The following is a 20,408-nucleotide window of genomic DNA, read 5'->3' as shown; positions in this document are numbered from 1 at the left end:
TTTAAGGACAAATTAATGTCAAATTAATTACTATTACACTATTACAACATATTAGCTAATATTTATCTGTATAAAAAAAACTTAGAGCGATAATTATTTTTACCTTTTTGTGTGTGGGGAGGGAAGAATAACAGGGAAATTGTGCTAAAAAGGTATAAAAATAAAGTGCACATACTGAAGCAGCTCGGTTTTAAGATTTAAAGGACACGGGTTAAAACTAGGTTTTTAATGGACATTTTCTTATTTGTGTTACTAATAATGCCTTCTGTTCGTAAAATTTTAAAAAACTAAAAATCCAATTTACTTTTCACCATTTTCCCTTTAAATAGGAAAGAACCTTCACTCAGGTAAGGATACATCTACATTAGAAGATTAGGTCGAATTTGTTAAGGTTGATTTTTTAGCATCCGAGTTCGCAGAGTTGTGGGTGTATGTCCACACTGGCACACGAAGGTGATGGCATGAGTCCCCATTAGGGTAGGCAACTTTGACTTTGTCCACAATGCACTGTGGATACCCATCCCATAGTTTCTGCTGCTCCCTTAAAATGTGGGTTAAGCTCCCAGTGTTTGACAGGACAAAAATGTGCCCCGGGTGGTTCTGTGAGTGTGTTGTCAGCCTCCCAAAGTGCACTTGATCTCCTCCCCTTCTCTTTGGAAAGCAACGGCAAGAAGTGTTTTTGAGCCCTCTTTTCCACTGGCTATCTATGCAGACGGTATTGCAAGGCCAGCATGCACCCTACTGAGTTTCAGACTGGTGTGGCTAGCATTATGGGCACCTCATGCATTGTGCTGTGGTACATGCAAAGCCTAAGCAGCCCTCAGAGCAATGAAGATTCTGAGACACAGACATGAATGAATGTGAAACACTGGAGGAAAAAAGTCAGGGAGATGCTGGCTGCACTCATGCTTTGTACACAGTGGAGCATCAGTTCTCGTGCCATGAAACAAGCTCAGACTGGTGAGTCCGCATCGTTCTGGGGTATAGGATGATCAACAAAGGCTACAATACTTCTGCATGCATAAGGCAATTTTCATGGAACTTGCAAAGTGCTTTCCTCTGCCCTGAAGCTAAGCAAGATCAGAATGAGACCTGCTCTGACAGTTCAGAAGCGAGGGGCAACATTGCTGTGGAAACTTACTATGTCAGACGGCTACCGGTCAGTGGGCAGTCAATTTGGAGTGGGCAAATCTACAGAGGGGGCTGCTGTCATCCAGGTATCCGTGGCAATCAATACCCTTCTGCTATGAAAGACAGTTACTCTGGGAAATGTTCAGGACATAGTGGATGGTTTTTCTGCAACTAAGGCTACATCTACACTAGCCAAAATCTTTGAAATTGCCATGAAAATGGCCACTTCAAAGTTTACTAATGAAGCACTGAAATACATATTCAGCACCTCATTAGCATGCGGGCAGCCGCGGCACTTCGAAATCGACGCGGCTCGCCCCCACGCGGTTTATCCAGATGGGGCTCCTTTTCGAAAGGACCCCAGCTACTTCGAAGTCCCCTTATTCCCATCTGCTCATAGGAATAAGGGGACTTCGAAGTAGCCACGGTCCTTTCGAAAAGGAGCCCCATCTGGACGAGCCATGCGACGGTGAGCCACATCAATTTCGAAGTGCCGCAGCCACCCGCATGCTAATGAGGCGCTGAATATGTATTTCAGTGCTTCATTAGTAAACTTCAAAATGGCCATTTGCATGGCCATTTCGAAGTTTTTGGCTAGTGTGGACACGGCCTAAGTTCCCTAGCTGCAGTGGGGTGACAGATATAATGCACATCCCTATCTTGGCACCAGACTATGCTGCCAAAGAGTACAAAAGCCACAATGGATACTTCTCAGTGGTATTGCAGGCATTGGTGAAACGGTCCTTGTGATCCACCAACAACACAGGATAGCCATAACAGGTGCATGACACATGCATCTTTAGGAGCTCTGGTCTGTTCAGAAAGCTGCAGAATAGAACATTCTTCCAAGACTGGAAAATCACCATCGGGGATGTGAAGATGCCAACAGTGATCCCAGGAGATCCAGCTTACCCCTTGTTCCCTTGGCTCATGAAGCCATACACAGACAGCTGGGACTGCAGTAAGGAGCAGCTAAACTACAGGTGGAGCAAGTGCAGAATGGTAGTAGAATGTGCATTTGGCCATTTAAAAGCCAGGTCCAGGAGCCTCCTGACTGACTTAGACCTCAGCAAAAGCAACATTCCCCCTAATAGTGGCAGCCTGTTGTGTGCTCCATAACTTATGTGAAAGTAAGGGGAAAATTTTCATACCAGGTTAGCAGGTCAAGGCAGATCACCTGATCAATAATTATGAGCACCCAGAAACACAGGCAATAAAGACAGCACAGAAAGGCACACTGCTAATCAGGGAAGCTTTAACAAACAGCTTTATGGATGACCAGACAGCAATATGACAGTTATGTATGTTGCTGTTAAGGACGAGCCCTCTATATGATGTGTGCTGGCCTGTAACCCTATAACCCCCCACCCCCCCATGCAACAGATCAATAAAGACACTGCCATTGAAAGCTTAATCTTTTTTTATTTAGGGGACAAAAAGTAGCACATAGTAAAGGAGTTCATGGCAGGGGCTTCAGAGGTGGGTAAGCAAGAGTAAGAGGCATTTTGCCATCACAAGTGGGAGAATGTCAGCCTTTTGTTCTGAGAAGCGTCCCAGCGAATGAAATGCAAGACTGCCCTTGGCTGCCCACCCCCTTATTCTGGGGTGCCTATGGAAAAGGATAGGGATCATGATGAGAAGGGCATGTGGTTCATTATGGGCTGCAGTGGGTCTCTGCCCTTCTCTACCAAGCATCTCAGGAGCTCTGTTTGGTGCACTATCAGCTTCTACATCTCCTCCTTGGTGTGGACTTCACACTCTCTGAGCACTCTCCTCTTCTCTCAATCCACTCTCCTGTCCACCATCATGTTTATCCTCAATGCATTTAGCTCTTCCCTGTCCGTGTGGGAAGCTTCCTTGTGATCTAGGAACATATCTTCCCCTTCAGATCTATACCAGTCTAACAGCTGGAGAGTGGTGGAGAGTGGTGATTGAAAAGCCTGCTGTTGAGCACTGTGTAACTAACGTAAGTGAAAGTCAGACACTAGGGAGATGCATACACTGTAGACGAGGTAAATTTTACAACACAAGGTACAAACTGGACCTCTCTAATCTGGAATCATCCATAGCCTGGAATAGTTTTAGTTAGCCAGATATCCACTAATCATGGGTGTGGCCAAGTTTCCTGTGGTGTCAGAACGTTTGTTTACAGCCACCAGTCCTGGCTCTCCTTGTTCTGTGCTGTTGTTGTTTAGTTCTAATTTACCCTTAAATGGCTTCTAAGAGCTCAGTAGGCAGTGGAAGTATTGGTAATGCTGCTTGACAATACTGACTTTCTGAGGTTTTGTCAAATTCTATCGTTCAGCACCCATCAGGTCCCAAGGGTGCCAGATGAATGGAGTTCAACCGTAACTTCATGAAAGAGCCTCTGTGACACACAATAGGGATGTGTTACGTAGCAGGTCCAGTCATGGTAAAGCATAAATTGGAGCATGCTTTCAAGGTTATTTCAAAAGCAGTATCTGCAGCTGTGCACACTGCAAATGGAGGGAGGAAAGGGGTGTAGCCTTTAGGGCTGTGACAGTCACTGTCACCGTATGCTTTCCCTCCCAGCTTTGCTGTGACACAGAGTTTCCCTTCCCCCAGGAGCCCAGGGAAAGGGGGTGTCAGGCATGGCAGTGCGGTTTGTGTTTTTGGGGCTGTGCGGTGCTCATGATCACCGTGGGCTGCCACCAACCTGGGCTAGGATAGCAAAAGTTTCCTTTCCCCCAGGAGTCCTGCAGGGAGAGGGGGCACAAGACATAGCAGTGTGGCTTGTGCTTTCCTTCTCTGGGCTGCGTGTGGTTCTTATGGGCACTGCCTGCTTCTCCTCCCCACTCTGCTGGGACAGTGAAAATTTCCAGAGAAGGGAGACACGGTGGAGCAGTTCGTGCTACTGTAGTTTAACTATCCTTCCCCTGCTCCCTCTAGGTTACAATAAGAGAGATTAACGTGCTTAGAATAAGAACTGATAAGGAAAGGATGCTGACTCAATGTGGGCAGAAGGCTGGTTGGTATGCTGCACTGCTCTGTGTTGCAATGACGCCAGATTATTTAATGCTGGCTTGGCCTGGAAAGGTGTCCTGTCATGGAGGTTGGAATAAGGCAGTCCTCCCCAGAAATCTCGAGAGGACGAAAGCGTATGTGTTAAAGAGCTAAACAGGAATGTGCCTGGAGGAGGTGTGCTCCAGCCCCAGACACGTTAACAAGTTGTTCCAGGGGCTTGGGCTGTGTAAGCACAGCGCCTACCACGTATCACACCAAAATGCTTTAAACCACCTGTATTGTAGCATGACTGAAAATGAGAACTCACCAGAGGTACCCTCTTTACCATCAGGGTCCAGCTGTGAAATGTCCTGGGAGAAGGGGATGAGATCCAAAGTTAAAGACGTTCCTGGATGTCAGTGAGATCATCTGCTCCCTTTGCCTGCTGACCATTGTCCTCCTCCTCTTCTTCCTCATCTACCATGTTTTCCCTGCTGTTGCCAGAGGCCGTCTGAGACATTTCTTGGGGGGTATCCATGGATTCTTTGGGGACAGTGGTTGGGTCTTCCCTCTCCCTCCCCGAGTCCAGTGCAGATGATCATAGAAGCAACATGTTTGTGACAGTAACCTATAACGTCCGTTTCCTTCCTGTGTCTTGGTAAGAAAGTTGATAAACATCTTGAACTGTGGTAAGTCATGTAGGACTACAGGTACAGCAGAAATAGGAGCAGATGGCAATTTAGGAACCCACAAAATTTGTCACAATCACCATTAAATTTGTCGGGCAGGAGGACATTGGCCTTGTGAGGAGCAGTTACAGCCAGTTAGGCAACCTATTACAGCCCACCTGCTCTCATTAAATTGCCTGAATACAACAGGTTGGAGAACTTTTTTTGAGTTGGGAGCTCCTGACCCACAGAAAAAGCAGTCAGGAACAACATGCAAGCAACAAGCAAAACAACAACAAAAAACACGCAACATCCTCACAAATATGGCCTCCAACTGAGAAGCAGAAACAAAAGTCATTCACCTCACTACTCTCAAGCTCCACCCTAGAAACTAGGAAGACTGGGGCTTGTACAGTTTGTGGAGGTCCCCTAGGCTCTAGGGTGGGGCCAAAAATGAGGGGTTCTGTGCATGGAAGGGGGCTGCTGGGGAACGGGCTGGGGTTGGAGTAAGGGGCCATGGAAGGAAGTAGGGTGAAGAGAGTTTGGGGTGAAGGAGTTGGAAGGCATGGAAGCGGGTGCAGGAGTAGGCTGGGAGGGTCTGGACGGGATGTAGGGTGCAGGAGTGGGCTGGGGTGTAGGGTCTTGGTGGAAAATAGGGTGAAGAAGTGGGCTGGGGTTGGGGGGGTCTGGGCAGGAGGAAGGGTGTAAGAGTGAACTGGGGATGCAGGGTCTGGGTGGGAGGTAGGATCTGGAAGGGGGTGCAGGAGTGGGCTACAGGTAGAGGTGTGGGTCTGAAATGGAACTGCAGGAGCAGGGTGGGGACAGGAGGTCTGAGCAGGAGGGAGGATGCAGGAGCATGCTGGAAGTGGGGTGTGAAGTCTGGATGGTACTATAAAGGGCAAGAGGGATGGGATGGGAGTGAGGACACCTTCATGGCACAGCTCAGGGCTCCCCACCTCTGCTGTAGACTCTGCTAGCAGACTGAGGCTGTGTCTACACTATGAGATAAATTCAAATTTAAGGCAGTTAGCTTGATAGTACCACATGACTCCCTTCACTGTAAATACCATTAGCTTGATTTAGGGAGCACTAATATTGATATCATAACATCCTTGGTACCTGATAGGTGTAGCGTCAAGCTCAAATTCAAAAGTTTGATTAAAGACCAGTGTGGAAGTGCAATGTCTTAAAACTGAATTTCTTAACCTCCAGAGGTGTCCTGTAGGTAACCCACAATGCCACTCAGCGCTCCACTCTGGCTGCTGCTCTCCAGGTACGCAGGAATTAGGTAACAAGAAAACCATGAATTTCAAATTGGGACCAGGAAGCTTGTGTCTGTAGGGTCATGTTTGTATAAGTGCCTGAGAAATGTCTGTCTGTCTTTGATATTAGCACTCTGAGCACATCTACCCATTACAAATAGCCCCTGCAGGTAATTCGTGGTTCTGTTTCCACACTTGGAATTTGTCTCTGCGCTGCCTGCTGGCAGCCACTGCCCCACTGCACCATGTGGCAGCAAGACTGTTGTGGAGGTTGTGCTTGCATAAGAGGCCAAGAAACTTCTCAGCAGTTTACATTTGAGCACGAAGCCCGCTCCCTCCCCCACAGGCACCATGCAGATGGGGTTTTTCTTGCACTCAGCCACATCATGTGGGTAGCCCCCAACCCAATAAAAGGATGTGCCTGATGTTCAGTGCTGACCATGCTGCCAGGCAGCACCACGTCCTGGCTTGCGCGTGGTTAGGGCTCCAAGGACAAAAAAGATTTTCAGGGGCTTGCTGCCACGGGGAGGGGGAAGTCTCCCCCAGCGACTAAGATATTCAGGGGAACTACTTCAACATTTCAAATGTTTCTGCAGCTGGGGCTTGCTGCCCACGGCAGACACCTGCTGCTTTGATATTTCTGTTATAAAACCTTTTCCTAACATATCCTATCCTTTCTCATGCTTTGAACCCCTCACACCCCTGCAAAAACACAGGGTGGATGGCCAGTTGAGATTCCTGTTTCCACTATAAGTTCAGTGTAGGAGATTTCACCGCCATCCCCCGTGTTCCCAATCTCTGTGTAGTGATGACGGAAAACAAAAATCTTTTTTCCTAGACTTCTCTATCCTCCTTCTTCAAACTTTGCACCCCTTCACACAGGGAAGAGTGAGAGGAGGGCCAGCTGAGAATAGTCTGTCCCTGCATTATTTTCCGGGATCAGATGCAATCACGAGAGGGGCAACAGTCAATGGATGGCCAGTCAAGAACACTACCTGTGCACAGAAGCCTTACAGTGCACCGGAAAGCCAAAGACTCTCCCCTCAGCAACTCTCTTTTTTCAAAAACTTTATCATCATCTTTTTCTTCAGTCTTTTCAGGGTCCTTGTAGTATCTTCAGGGATCGGATACAATCATGGGAGCAGGGACAGTCAGTGGATGGCCAGTTAAGAATTCAGTTACAGAAGACATTTCTGTTAACTTTTTTGCCACGGCTGTGGATAGCCTACTTTTCCTTCCTTCTGACTGGAAAAATGGACATTTGCTTAACCTGGGAGGGAAATGAGGTAAATGCAATGTGGGAAGATGATGTCAAAGACCAGCGAGCATTCCCAGAATGCTACGGGGATGAGGAAACTGTGGGATAGATTCCCACAATGCATTACTGCAGCAGTCGATGTTTGCCAGTTGAGTGTGGCAGCAATAAGTTGATTGTGTGAGGAGCATGTGGGGAGGTGAGGATAGTCAAACTTGAATTTATAAATTCCAGAGTTACAAAATCGTTATTAACAAATTTGATTTTATCTTGTAGTGTAGATGCAGACTGACTCTGCTTCACATCCTGATTTCTGACAATGATACCCTATTTACTGAGGAAATTGGAAGCCAAATGGGATGTCCCAAAACACTGATGTTTCCCCCTTTAAAATTTCATGAAGTTACTAAGACACAAAAGTCTGGTTTCCACATTTTCCCATATGAAAGACTTTTTTCATCTTCCCCATATGGGATATAGGAGATCACAGCAGATGAACACAATGGCTCCTTCTGGCCTGAAAATTAATCGGTGTGACACTGAGTAATGGGACCCATGTTGTAGTAAATTAATATTCTGTTGCTCTCAAAATGTAGGTCTCTTTTCTTGTCAGTTGCAATGATTCTGTCACAGATGTTGAACACTCACAATTAAATTCCTGTCCATCTGTTATTAGGCATTTCTTCTTTTTTGCATGGATTGAAGCTTCAATGTGCAAATAAAATAGGCTGTGTTCACAGACAATTATTCAATTTTTTTTATTTGAATGTACTCCAGCCCAATTCTTAACTGATTTTCTAACACTTTCACCCTGCTGACCCTTTTCAAATTAAAAAGAACATTTTTCAGATCAGATCATGTACTAATCCCTTGTGTAGTTAAGACATTTTCTGCAATTTTCTGCCCACCCTTGGGATTTATCCCCCACGGAAGGGGTGGTAGCATATCCTAGTGGATAGAGCAGGGTGTTGGGAGCCAGGAGGTCCTGGGTTCACGCCTATGCATCTTAGTAACCACAAACATTACAATCTCGATCGTACCTTCTAATGGTACCACATTAACATAAAGACTATCAAAGAATACTTCCAGTCTCCTCTTTCAGGCACATTTAGGCTGCTGCTACACTACCACTCTTCCATTGGAAGTGTCATGATAATGAGGTAATTCGAAGCAGGCTAATGAGGCACTAATGTGCATATTCAGCACCTCATTAGCATAATGGTGGCCATGCAAACAGACTTCGAATTGCAGACTAACTGAAGATGGGGGCAGCTTCAAAATAAGCCCCCTACTTTGACATTCCCATACTCCCACAGAACTAGATCGGAGTAAGGGAATGTCGAAGTAGGACACTTAGTTCAAATTTACCCCCATCTTCACTGTCAATCTGCAGTTTGAAGTCTGCACTTACAAATTGGTGTGGCTGCCATTATGTTAATGAGATGCTGAATATGCACCTCATTAGCCTGCTCTGAATTGCCTCATCACCATGGCCCCTCTGACGAGAAAGTGGTAGTGTACCAGCAGCCTTAGAAAACATGAGATTACACATTTGGGGCTCCCCCTTTGCACCAATTATTGGATATTTCAGTTAGATTGGGTTCCATGTCAAACCTCTTAGGACATATTCAGCTGATGTAGTCATTAAAGAAAACAGAACTATGAACATTCATAAGTACATAATGTTCTTTTGCACCCTACAATGCAGTACATGGATTAAACAATCCCATGAACTAGAACATGCAATATGTATTTAGGATAAATTCCCAAGCTTGTTTGCCTAACACCATACACTCATCCCTCGCTGTCTGACCACAACTGGTTCCCAACTTTTTGCTCGTAGGGGAAAACTCGTAAGGGGGACACTAAATTCCTATTAAGATATGTGTAACAGTCTCTGATTAGTTCCAAGTGCTCAGAGTGGCAGCAGATGGTGCTGCTTTTGAAAGGTTAATGAACCTGGGGTTGTGGGAGGTTAAAGGCTGGGGGCAGTTTGGGGACATGAGCGAGAGGGAGGGTTAAAAGACAGCGGGTGGGTGGGTGGGTGCGGTGGGGGCAGGGTTCAGGCTGCTGCAGGTTGGGTCTGTGAAGCCGGCAGTTGGTGGGTGGTTAAATCTTCGACAGTTTTGGTCTGATGGGCCAGCAGCATTAGGCTGCAGCAGTTTGGATGCATGTGGCGGCGGGGGATTTAAGTTTCAGCAGTTTGGGTGCACAGGGGCTGGTGGGGGATTTAAGTTGTGGTGGTTCGGGCATGTGGGGGCCGGCAGGGGGTTTAAGTTGCTGCGGTTTGGGTCTGTGGGGCTGGCAGGGGGGGTCAGGCTGCGGCAGGTTGGAGCTGCAGGGAAGGGGTAAGTCTTATATTAGCTGGGGGAGTTCACTTGTCCAGTGAACAAGAGGTCAGTAAATGTGTCCTTCGTTTAAGTGAGTACTTGTAAATAATGTACTCATCTAACCAGGGATGAGTGTACACCTAAATCTATATTGGAACACCTAAATAAGTGGCCTGACTTCAGGGGCGCTGAGTAAGCAGACCCTGGTGCTTTATTTTTAAACGTTATCATATTTTACCTTGAGGTTAATGGATCTAACACACTTCTGGATGTACATAAATCCTTCAAGCTGCTCTACTTCATGAGAGCTGATCTGATCATTTTAACTGTTTTGTATCAAACGTATGTCAGTATTTAAAAAAAACTACAACTGACCTTTGTCCTGATGCAGTTGCTATAGGTGATGGTCCATTAGGTGGACGTGGTTCTTCACAAGTACTCATTTCCATTATTACTTTATCCAGGGACTTGAAAAATACACAAAGAAACATTGAACAAATTTCAGTTTACTGTAGTAGATTAAGAGAATACTAAGATATTGCACAATTAAACAGTAGTAAGAAAATTAAGTACAAATTTTTTGTAAAATTCTTTGCCCGTATCATGTTTTCCTAGAAAACATTTAGTAAACTACATAATCACGTACATTTTTAGACTTTTGTTTATACAGTTCTTATATCAGATTTCATTTCTTTCATCTCTACTAGGCTTTCATAGTCATATATAAATTTTATATACTTCTTGACAATTAGTCAATTTTTTTTCCCCACCATGCTGCAGTATACTACTCAGAGGCTGAATTCTGAATGGGTATAAAATTTGATGTTCTCTACACAGTCTGCTAGTGTGAATGTTACATAATATTAGCTTCTATGTCCTTTGAATTTTCTGTATAGTGTGTTTTTCTTTTTGAAAAGCTAAATATTTGCAACTGGTCTACTGTTGAAATTTATGAGCGGCTGCCAGTCATTTTGCTGATATTTTTAAAACATTTTGTTATCTACAAGAAAACTGGTAGAGGTGAATCTTCAACAGATTGGCTACAACGGTAGTTTTTAAGAGAGAATATTTAAGAGTAACAAACATCTTTGCCATTATTTTTCATTATGGAGGCTGAACCTTTCAAAAGGAGCCATAAGGGCTGAGGCACTCAAGTCCCATTGATACTGAAGGACATAACGGAATAGCACAGCTGCATCTTGTGAAATAATAAAACAAATGACAGTAAAGAAAATAATGTGGTATTCCCAAAAAAGAGAGATTGTCTGAAGACAGAAGCAGACTCTTTGCCCACTGATCTTAAAAACAGTCATGGTTTAAATTTATAACAATGGCTAAAGGTACAACTAAAACTACACAGAAGAGTGACCCGGTCAGGTTCCCCACAGCATGAGGGGCATGTAGGGGAGGCAGGACCATTAGGGGTACCATGGGGCTGCAGGTGGGACCCCAGTGGACTGTGAGCTGCTGTGGCCCACTGAGATGAAGGAAGGCCACACACACAGCCCATCCCCTACTGGTGTACAGTATGCAGCACAACGGGTCCCCGACTTTGTTCGTACTAAAAACAATAGGGCTTGACTTAAAGCTGTCTCAAATAGATACCTGATGTTTTTTACCCTAACCCACTAAAAGCACTGGGCAGCTTTTTTATTTTGGTACAGAAAACTGCTATGTAAAATCTATACCAGCATCCTCTTTCAAATTATTTTAACAAGTACAAACGAACAAACAAAAAACAACTATTTAATTGTGAGTAAAGGCACTTAAAACATTTGCCATCACGTTAAAGGACTGATTTCCTAGAAGCCTTTGTTTTCAACAAAAGACAATTGAGTTCTGGCAAGAAGTGCACAACTACCTACTCAAGCTATTTAAACCATATAGAGGATGCCAACTAAATGACTGCTACTTAATCTAAACCTTGTTGTAACAGTGCAGCATGAAAACAGGTGAGTTTGCATTCTGATCCCACAGATATTAATTAGCCCCCCTGGAGAAAGCTAATGGGATAATTGGTCCATAGGCTGGCAGCTGAGCCAATTACCCCGTAAGGCCAAGACTGACAAGAAGAGGTCCAGGGAAGAAGTGCAAAATGGGACAGAGAGGAACAGGCTAGCTGAATCCAGCTACACAGAGGCAAGTGTAGGGAGAGCTGTGTCTTTTCCTCCTTGTGGAGAGGTGACAAGCAAAGTTAACATTATAAACAGACTGTTCCACAGGGATTGGTGTGAAAGGGTGGAAGGAACTTAAAATAAAAGGACCAAGTGAAGGCACAACCACAACTGTGCAGTTTCTGAGGGGAGCAGGCAGGACAGGACCTGCACCCATCACACTCGCTCTCAATTACATATGTACAGCAGAGATAATGTGATTGTGATGATGTTACTGAAGGCCAACAGACTGAAGTATCCATTCCCGATGCATTCACTATTTTCTAGAAGAACCAATGAGGTCCTGATACATTCCATCATTAAATTATAAACTTTACTACCAGCTCCCATTTGTTACACCTGTGTGCAGGCAATTTACACATAACTAACTCTAACCTTTTGAATTACTGTCTGCACACAACAATTGTTTAGCTTATGGTGAGCTTACCTTAGCTAATAACTAGGCATTGCCACCTAAACATGTGAACCTTAAGAATGGCATGTCTTAAATTACTTTTCTGAGATGGCAGATGCACCTAATGGCCACAGAGTTGAATTAGAGCATGACTGAATTACTTTAACTTCTGTGATACCAGGGGAGAAGTGACACAGGGAGCAGTACATAATAAATCAACTACTATCCTAGTACTTCAAACTTTTGACCAAAAAAAAAGGAGGATAAAAGGCACAAGTTGGCAAGTCATAACCAGGATGCTAGAGAAAGCACATGAATACTCACAGGGACTATTACATGAAAAGTAATTGTTAAACTCGAATGGAAACGGAATAATGAGAACATGCAACTTTCAGCTCACCTACTTTTGGCTTATATAACCTCTCCTGAGGGACTTATAAGAAAAGAGAGAGAAAACTGACAAATGGCAGCCAACCAGTACAATGAATCTCCTAATTTTGTTGGGTCTAGTCTACAATTATAAACCAAGCTAAACTCTTTGACATATTTTAACTATGTTGCTAGTGGGTCAGGAAACAACCATACTCCCACTGAGTCCCAGGGCTAGGTTACAGTCTTGTGGAAAAAACCTTAAAGAATGAAGTCAGAGAAGAAGGAGGCAGGAACTAGCAATGAGATTAGCAGACAAATATCCATCTTCTAAGTAAAGCTGAAATTATTTAAAAAAACATTAAAAAATGGTTTTTCCGATGGGAATCAAGCAATGGCCTAAAGACCTTCAACACTTCTTTTATAGGACAGGGCTACAGTCGTCAGAATATTTGTTTCTCATCTTTTGGTAATTAAAGGACACACTGCACATGCCAGCTAAGTTTTAAATTATTTCTAAATAACCTCAGAGAACATGTAAATCAATTTTTATAACAATGTTTACAACTACTACCTGAAAACCCATGCGATCCGATTGTGTGTCAATACAACAGTGCCCCCCACCCCACCCCAAAGCCAAGCAAGCATGGCTCCACTCACGTCAGCAGGACTTTCAGTCTATTTTGCCTATTCCAGAATTTGGAAAACACTCTGCTCTCAGGTCCATCAGTAAGTTGGTAAGAGAACTGAGGCCTACCTACTCCACTGGGTTTCAGCTCATGGCCCTCAAACAAGCAGGTTCAGTGTTCACAGACTGACAGTGCCCTGAAGTCCTTCCTACCTCCCCCTGGGACTTTGCAGGCTCTTCAACTGTTGGTGTGTTCATGCCTTGGTGGGATGTTGTCTCTGGGTGACTATAGCAATTTGTTGACAGGAATTTCATTCTCCTTGCAGTTCACTACTCTGAGCAGCCCTGCCCTTCTGCTTCCCGGCCCTTTTTATTCCCCTCCAACTGCAGTGAGGCCACCAATCAGCAGTGTCCAGCTGCATCTGTTAATCCTTTGAGATATGTAAACCACACAACAGGCATTATCTGCAAATTCATATCTAAAAAGCCAAAAATGACTGAAAAGCTAAAACTGGATTTTAGTAGCAGGTAGTAAGCCTCTTCCACTCCGACATCTTGGAGCATACGCCATTGACAACCACTTGCCAGTGTCCCCTGTCCTGGGAGATCTTTTCCAGTTCTGACCAGGTGTATCCTCTCTTTTTAGTGTCTGCCTTCAGGTCTCTCTGCCAGGTGTTTCTTGGGCTCCCTCTTTTCCTTTTTCCTTGTGGGTTCCAACATAAGGCTTGTCTTGTAATGTAGGTGGTTAGTTTTCCAGATAATTTCCAATCCATCGCCATCTTCTCTTCCTGATCCAAATTCCGGGGATAATATATGACTGGTGATATTCTAAGCAAAAAGTTCTTAGCTATGCTTGTAGCTGTTTCCATCACTTCACACTTACTCAACGAACATTCTAATCTACAGAATGTTGTTTCAGGTATTAGTGCATGTTCGTTGTGTTGTTCTGTAGGTAGCTGTGTTCATCTGTGTATGAGTTCTGTTGTGAGAAGGATGCGGCTGACCACTTAAAAACTGGACAGTAAAAGGAGCACAAATTCCAGCAATGATTCAAACTGCTGCTGTGCTGAACAGAAGAAGTATGACTGTAGCTGGTTCCATCACTTCACAATGACTTAACAGATAGTTTAAGTTTCAGAGTGACGTAAATAATGTAATTCCTGGAAACTTATTTTACACACACATTTTTGGGGTATATTTCAGAACTTACCAAACAGATTGGATGAGTTTTCAATTTTGTCCATGGTATCTGAAAGATAAAACATTATACTACAGCAAATCAAACAGTTTAAGAAAATATGCAGTAATCAAGACGTGTTCATCATTTTTATTTTCTAGATAAAAATAAAACACTTAAATTCTCAACTTACATGTGATCTTTTGAAGCTAATATATATAATAAATAATCTTGTGTGAGAAAACACATCAGATAAACCATTAAGTCATGGTCACGAGGAAACATAGCTTAGGTATTACATAGCTACTGGTGGCAGAAAGGAAAAAAATGACAGAAAAATTAATTTGTCTGTCTCTGTGCTGCCAGACATAAGAAACGTCTGACCAGTTTTTTCACCCTCCTCCTTTAAAAACAAAATGAAGTCCCATATTTGCTACATCACGATATAAATCAGATAGGTTGCCTTCTCAATGCCCATTCTAGCACTGTCTGAGAGAAAAGAGAGCAATAGGGTTGCATATCACATCACTTTCTAGCAAGAAGGAATGAAGGAGCATTGTCTACTGGCTCCAGAGAGAGTTATGTCCAGTTCTTAAGCAGAGTATATGTCCATAATGTATGGCCTCTGAGGGACAGGAAAGGATTAAAAAGAGGTGATGACACATGAACGAAACTGGCAGAAAAATTAGGGCAGAATCTCAGATTTACAAATATAAGAGTTGCGAACTAATTGGTCAACAACACGTTTGATTTGAAAGCAAAAGTATGCGATAAAAAGCGAATACTACACAACTTCGTACTGTCATAAACTATTAAAAATAAAGAAATGTTTAAAAACAGATTTTACAAAATAAACTGCTTGTTTCATTTAAATTAAAATAGTTAAAAACAGCATTATTCTTTAGCATAGAAAAATTTCTAAGCTATATTGTCAATATGCAGTTGTAAACTTTTGAAAAAACAATTATAACATCTTGTTCAGTTATGAACATTTCAATATTATGAACCCCCATTCCCAAAGTGTTTGTAACTGAGGGTTACGCACAAAAGAACAAAGAATAAGTAAAGAAGATGCTCTGACATACCCAAACAAAATGCCAATATTTTTCTCCACAAAAATATACAATCCCTTGCTGCATTTCAAAGTGCATATGAGGAAAACTCTACTTGGATATAGAAAAAAGTAAATCACTTTCTTTTCATTCCTTCTATCTTAGTCTTCCAAGGGATAACTATAAAGAAAAATGTTTACTATCTAATACCCCCATCTTCTTTTTATGAAACTGTTAAATACAGTAGTGTCTCAACATTCATGAGGGTTCCATGTTGGGAAACCTCATGAATGTTGAATTTCGCTAATATGGAAGCCCCTGGGTATAGGCGCTTCTGCCTGGAGGCCCACGAGAAGCGGCGGCTGCTGGCAGTCCTGCTCGGGGCCCTGGGGAAGCAGCTGCTCCGGCCACTCATGAATAATTGAATTCGCGAACCACGGGTTCGCAAACATTGAGATTCTACTGTACAGCAAACTTTTAACATTATGAAATTCAGGACTACCAATTTTCACACTTTGTGAAAATAAGTTTTAAGAAGGCAGAAAAGACATAAGCAGGAGAAAGCCTTTCTGAATTATTGTTATAACATAATCAAATACTCACCCTAATAGCTGCTTTATTGCAGAAGACCTTGTTTATAGCAAGCCATGTGGGAAGATCTAGCATGTTCTGAAGCACCTCTTCATCGAGCTCTAAGTTAGTCAGCTGACCTTCCCCCTTTAGTGTGCTCAGATTGATCTTGTCAGGTGACAGGTTTTTGGTGAACCTAAAAGATAACATGCACTAAAGTTTAAATTGATGCTACATAAAGCAATTTACACGTCATATCTCATAATTTATATAAATCAACAAAAGAATCTGAAAAGAACAGGCTTCATAGTATAGTTTGACCCTAAAAATGACCCTGAGGGATTTAATGGTTATTTGTCCCTCAGTGAGTTCTACATCAAATCTGTTCCATTTATGAGTAAATAAATGGACTCTAACAATTAAGATGTGTTCCTTCTGGCTTGTCTGTCATCAGAAATAAACATTCTGTACTTAGAATTTAGTTAACAATTCTTTCGATGCTGTGAGAGTTGGAACAGAATTTTGCTCATTTCTGCGGAAAATATTTGGATTCTGTGGCTTCGTCAACACTAGAAAGTACCCGCAGAGTATCCATATTCCCACGGTGTTCTGTTGACAGTAAAATGACAGAACATGGCACTTCTATCAACAGCGATGTGTTACACCCCCACAAGGAAGAACGCCTCTGTTGACAGGTTCTGTTGCCAGAAAGTCAGTCTGGACGTTCTAAGGGGCTATCTGTTGACAGACAGGCTTCTGGGACACTGGGGAGCCCTGTCTCCTGTGCTTCTGGTTGGCTGGTCTATTGAGAGAGTGGCTAGGCAGTCTGGCTGTTCTCTGTGGACAGAGAAGATCACTCATTCAATCTGATTGGCAGTCTGGCCACGACATATCTTTCAACAGAAACTTCTATCAACAGATCACTCTACTGTATACATAGCCTCTAGATTTAACAGGAGACAAAATCAGTGAGAATATATTTTTCTTTAAACAAACACATATGGTTACCAACACACTCGGGGGCAGATTTTTTGAGTAGGAAGCCACTGTTTTTACAAAGCTGCTTTTCTGATTTTATTTGCACTTTCAGATTGACAAAATCTTGCACAAATTATACTTAGAATATTCATTGGGGTTTATTGCAGAATTTATCGAGAACACGTGCTAGAAATGGTTTTATTACATAGGATTCAGGTGTATGTATAACATGGCAATTCAAAACACAGGACTGTGAATCAGACCAGAAATACTTTTTTAGTCTAAATATACTCGGAAGTGTCTTGATCTGACTACACTACAAGATGTTCTGTATATTTTTATACTGAAAAACTAAGAAATATCAAAGATCATACACATAATGATTTTATCAAAGGCACCATACTTGAATCAACATGACTGCCCATGTGACTGTTCCAATCAATGCATAGCCTCATGATGTACATAGCAAAGTCAAGGGGTGCTTGCCTATCTACCTAAGTTCTTATATCACAGGTATCACATTTTATCTGCTTTGGATCAGGGCCTGAGTGCCTAACTTTCTTGGTTTTGGTTCACAATTTGGATTCTCATTTTACAGCTTCACATAGTGAAAAAAAGAAAAAACTATCACCACATCCACCAGCTGTGTTTTGGATCCTTTCTGCAGCAGATTAACAGTTGTCAGTGTTAGGCAGAAGGAGGGGAAAATATTCCAGGAATCACAACTTTGCTGCAGTGTCCATGCCAGGTGCAGTTCATATGTTTTCTCTGAATTGGGAGAAACTAGTTTCTACGACAACTTTCAGATTTCCTATCTGAATGCTATCAGATTTCTTCTTGTGTGCTTTTTCCCCACCACCAGTCTCCAACTACTGCTGAAAATATCTGGCAGTAACTTTCCCAGTTTGGTTGCAACGTCATGCTCCGTGGCTATTAGAATTTATAAGCACATTATGCTGCTTAAAAACCAAAATGCCCAACACACATTTAATAGTTGACGGTTTAAAAAGGGAGAGAGAGAGAGAGAGAGAGGAAAAATAATTTAAAGCAAGTCTGACAGTATTCATTTCCTATCAACCAACATTGATTTAAGTTAATTATGTTATTTTTCTTTAATTCTTTAGTAACTGAGACACAATATCAGCCACCCCATTATTTTGGCTAGTATGGATATCAAACTGACAGTTAAGCTAGTCATACTGTTTACACTTTTTTAAGAGTGGAACATCAGGTTTTTTCCTAACCTTCTAGAACTTCTCCGGTGCTCAGTCTGAAACCCAGGTAGTTAAAAAAAAAAGTGAGTTCCCCTCCCTTCTTATAGAAAGAGTGTTAATTCCTCAAAGATGGTTTAGAGATCTCTTTCCTGAATATGTTAAATCTGTGATTACCCAGCAACATCATTTTTAAAAATGAAGATAAACCTGCATAATTTTTTTTCTAACTGAAATATAATTCTGTTATTTCTCAGTTACTTAACAATGACCATTCAGAAACAAACACTGGAGCAAATCTGGAACTACTGTAAAGGTGACTGTAATTATTTTCAAGGTTATGAAGAAAGGGTAATTCATGCTGTGCAGTTACTTGTAAAATGTTTGTTTCTTCGAGATGTGTCTTTATGGGTACTCCCTTCTATGCAATCTTACAACCCTCTGCTTTAGAGCAGAGATTTTAAGTAGAGTCTGTTCGGCCCATGCATACACTCTGCCCATCAGAAGCTCTGCACCGTGGCTATAACATTGGAGGAGACACTACTCCCAGTTCCTTCTCTACCACAGAGCTCATTTTTAACTGAGACTCATTCAACATGATCTTAATTTGAATATTGGTACAGCAAAGTTCAGATTAAGTGTCATTGGACTTGCTTGAATATGAGTCCTTTTACCAAGGGTCCCATACTCAGCATAGGGAAATATGGTAATCTATTCTTCGAGTAATGTCCCTGCGGATGCTGCACTCCAGTGATCCTCCGTCCACAGCTGGAAAGCTACATGTGGCTCTCTGAAATGAAGCCTCCTGAGCTTCAAAGCTCCCTCACAGAGTGACACAAACAGCTGATTCACTGGCATTCTGGAAAGGAAGATCTCCCCACTCTTCTCCCACCCTCCTGGATTGCCATGAACACTGATTCACAGCACTCCTGGAGAGAGCAGGGCTAGGTTAATGCAGGGGCTCCAATGGAGGCAACCAGGTCTCAAGGCTAAAGCAGGCAATCCAAAGAGATCTCCAAGCCACCAAAAGTCCAGATTTTTTTGCAGGACCACCTCTTTGCTTAGGGCCCTGGACTGCAGGCACTAAAACCCCTGAGTTAATCCAGCTGGCAAGGAGGTGGCTCCACGTGCTGCTGTTCCCCTCTGCTGGGCTGGAGCTGCACAGCAGCCAGGGGAAGCTCTGATGCTCTTTCCAGATGCTGTCCTCCCTTGCAGTTACTGCCTCCTCAGCTTCAAATGGGCATGATTCCTGGTCGGTGGGAAGTGCTAGGGCCACGCCTATAGGCAAGGACAGTGGGTAGAACCTCCGGCCCACCTCCCCTCTGCCCACCCCTCCATACCAGCTGCTTCCAGGAATGGGAGAGGAGTGGGCAGAACAGGCAGCCCCACTGTGCCAGCAAATGGGAGCTGCCTGAATTAAGCACCTACATCGCTACTCTCTGCCCATCCTGAAGCCCCCCCCCACCTTAACCCCTGCCCAAACCCTGCACTCCCATCGCAATCTCCTGCCCTAAGCAACTTCCCACACTCCAAAGCCCTTGTCCCCAGCCTGGAGACCCCGAGCCCTCATCCCAACTCCAGCCTAGAGTCTGCATCTCCAGTTGGAGCCTTCACCCCCTCCTGCATCCCAACACTCTGCCATAGCCTGGAGCCCCCGTCTGCATTCTGAATCCCTGATGAAATGAATGTTACTTAAACTTAGTTTTCATTGTTTTGAAAAATGTATTTGAAAATGTTGGCGTATTTGGTTATATTTACAATTACATATTTAATCTTTCTGCATGTGCATTTGATTGGGTGGCGCACAGGGCATGCAGAAGTCACATGGCTCTTTTGGTTAATGATGGATGCAAATGTGGCTCCCAAGATCAGAGGACCACTGGTCTACTCTAAATGACTCTGCAGAATGACCTTCTGAGGTCCCCTCCAGTCCTAGGATTCTAGGATTCTATAAAATACCTTCAAAAGGGAGGGGGGACTTCAGGCAGGTTTAGAATTGAGGATAACAGTGGAGCCAAATATGGCATCGCAGAGTTCACTCTGATCAGCTTTCTTCTCCAACCCTTGGACCCTCCCCGCTGTACACTGGTCCCCAGAGGAGACTGAGGAAGAGAAAATCTATCAAATCCTCTCAAAAATCCTCTGAAAAGTGGGCTTCAAGAGAATTTACCATGGAAACAACCCCTGGCCTAGCTGACTACCTTGACACCCGTCAGTCTTTGATTCAATTACTACAAGGCTGCAG

At 43.3% G+C, this 20,408-nt stretch overlaps 1 protein-coding gene across 3 annotated transcripts in view; it reads right to left on the bottom strand.

Annotated features, from left to right (window-relative positions):
• The window catches only part of BLTP3B (bridge-like lipid transfer protein family member 3B), a 120,496-nt gene that overhangs the window by 62,882 nt on the left and 37,206 nt on the right, over window positions 1-20,408 (bottom strand). For 2 of the 3 annotated variants that reach the window (XM_075011302.1, XM_075011308.1), the window contains exons 2-4: window positions 16,008-16,170; window positions 14,386-14,424; window positions 9,986-10,077 (exon numbers count right to left, since the gene is read on the bottom strand). In XM_075011302.1, the coding sequence (XP_074867403.1) occupies window positions 9,986-10,077; window positions 14,386-14,424; window positions 16,008-16,170 (294 nt within the window). Of the gene's footprint in view, window positions 1-9,985; window positions 10,078-14,385; window positions 14,445-16,007; window positions 16,171-20,408 lie in introns of those variants that run through there. The other variant, XM_075011309.1, reaches the window with a different exon arrangement.

This window comes from Carettochelys insculpta, chromosome 1, assembly GCF_033958435.1.
Source record: "Carettochelys insculpta isolate YL-2023 chromosome 1, ASM3395843v1, whole genome shotgun sequence".
In the NCBI taxonomy this organism is placed as follows: domain Eukaryota; kingdom Metazoa; phylum Chordata; order Testudines; family Carettochelyidae; genus Carettochelys; species Carettochelys insculpta.
Note: the sequence above shows the minus strand (reverse complement) of the source record. Positions and strands in the feature narration are given on the sequence as shown.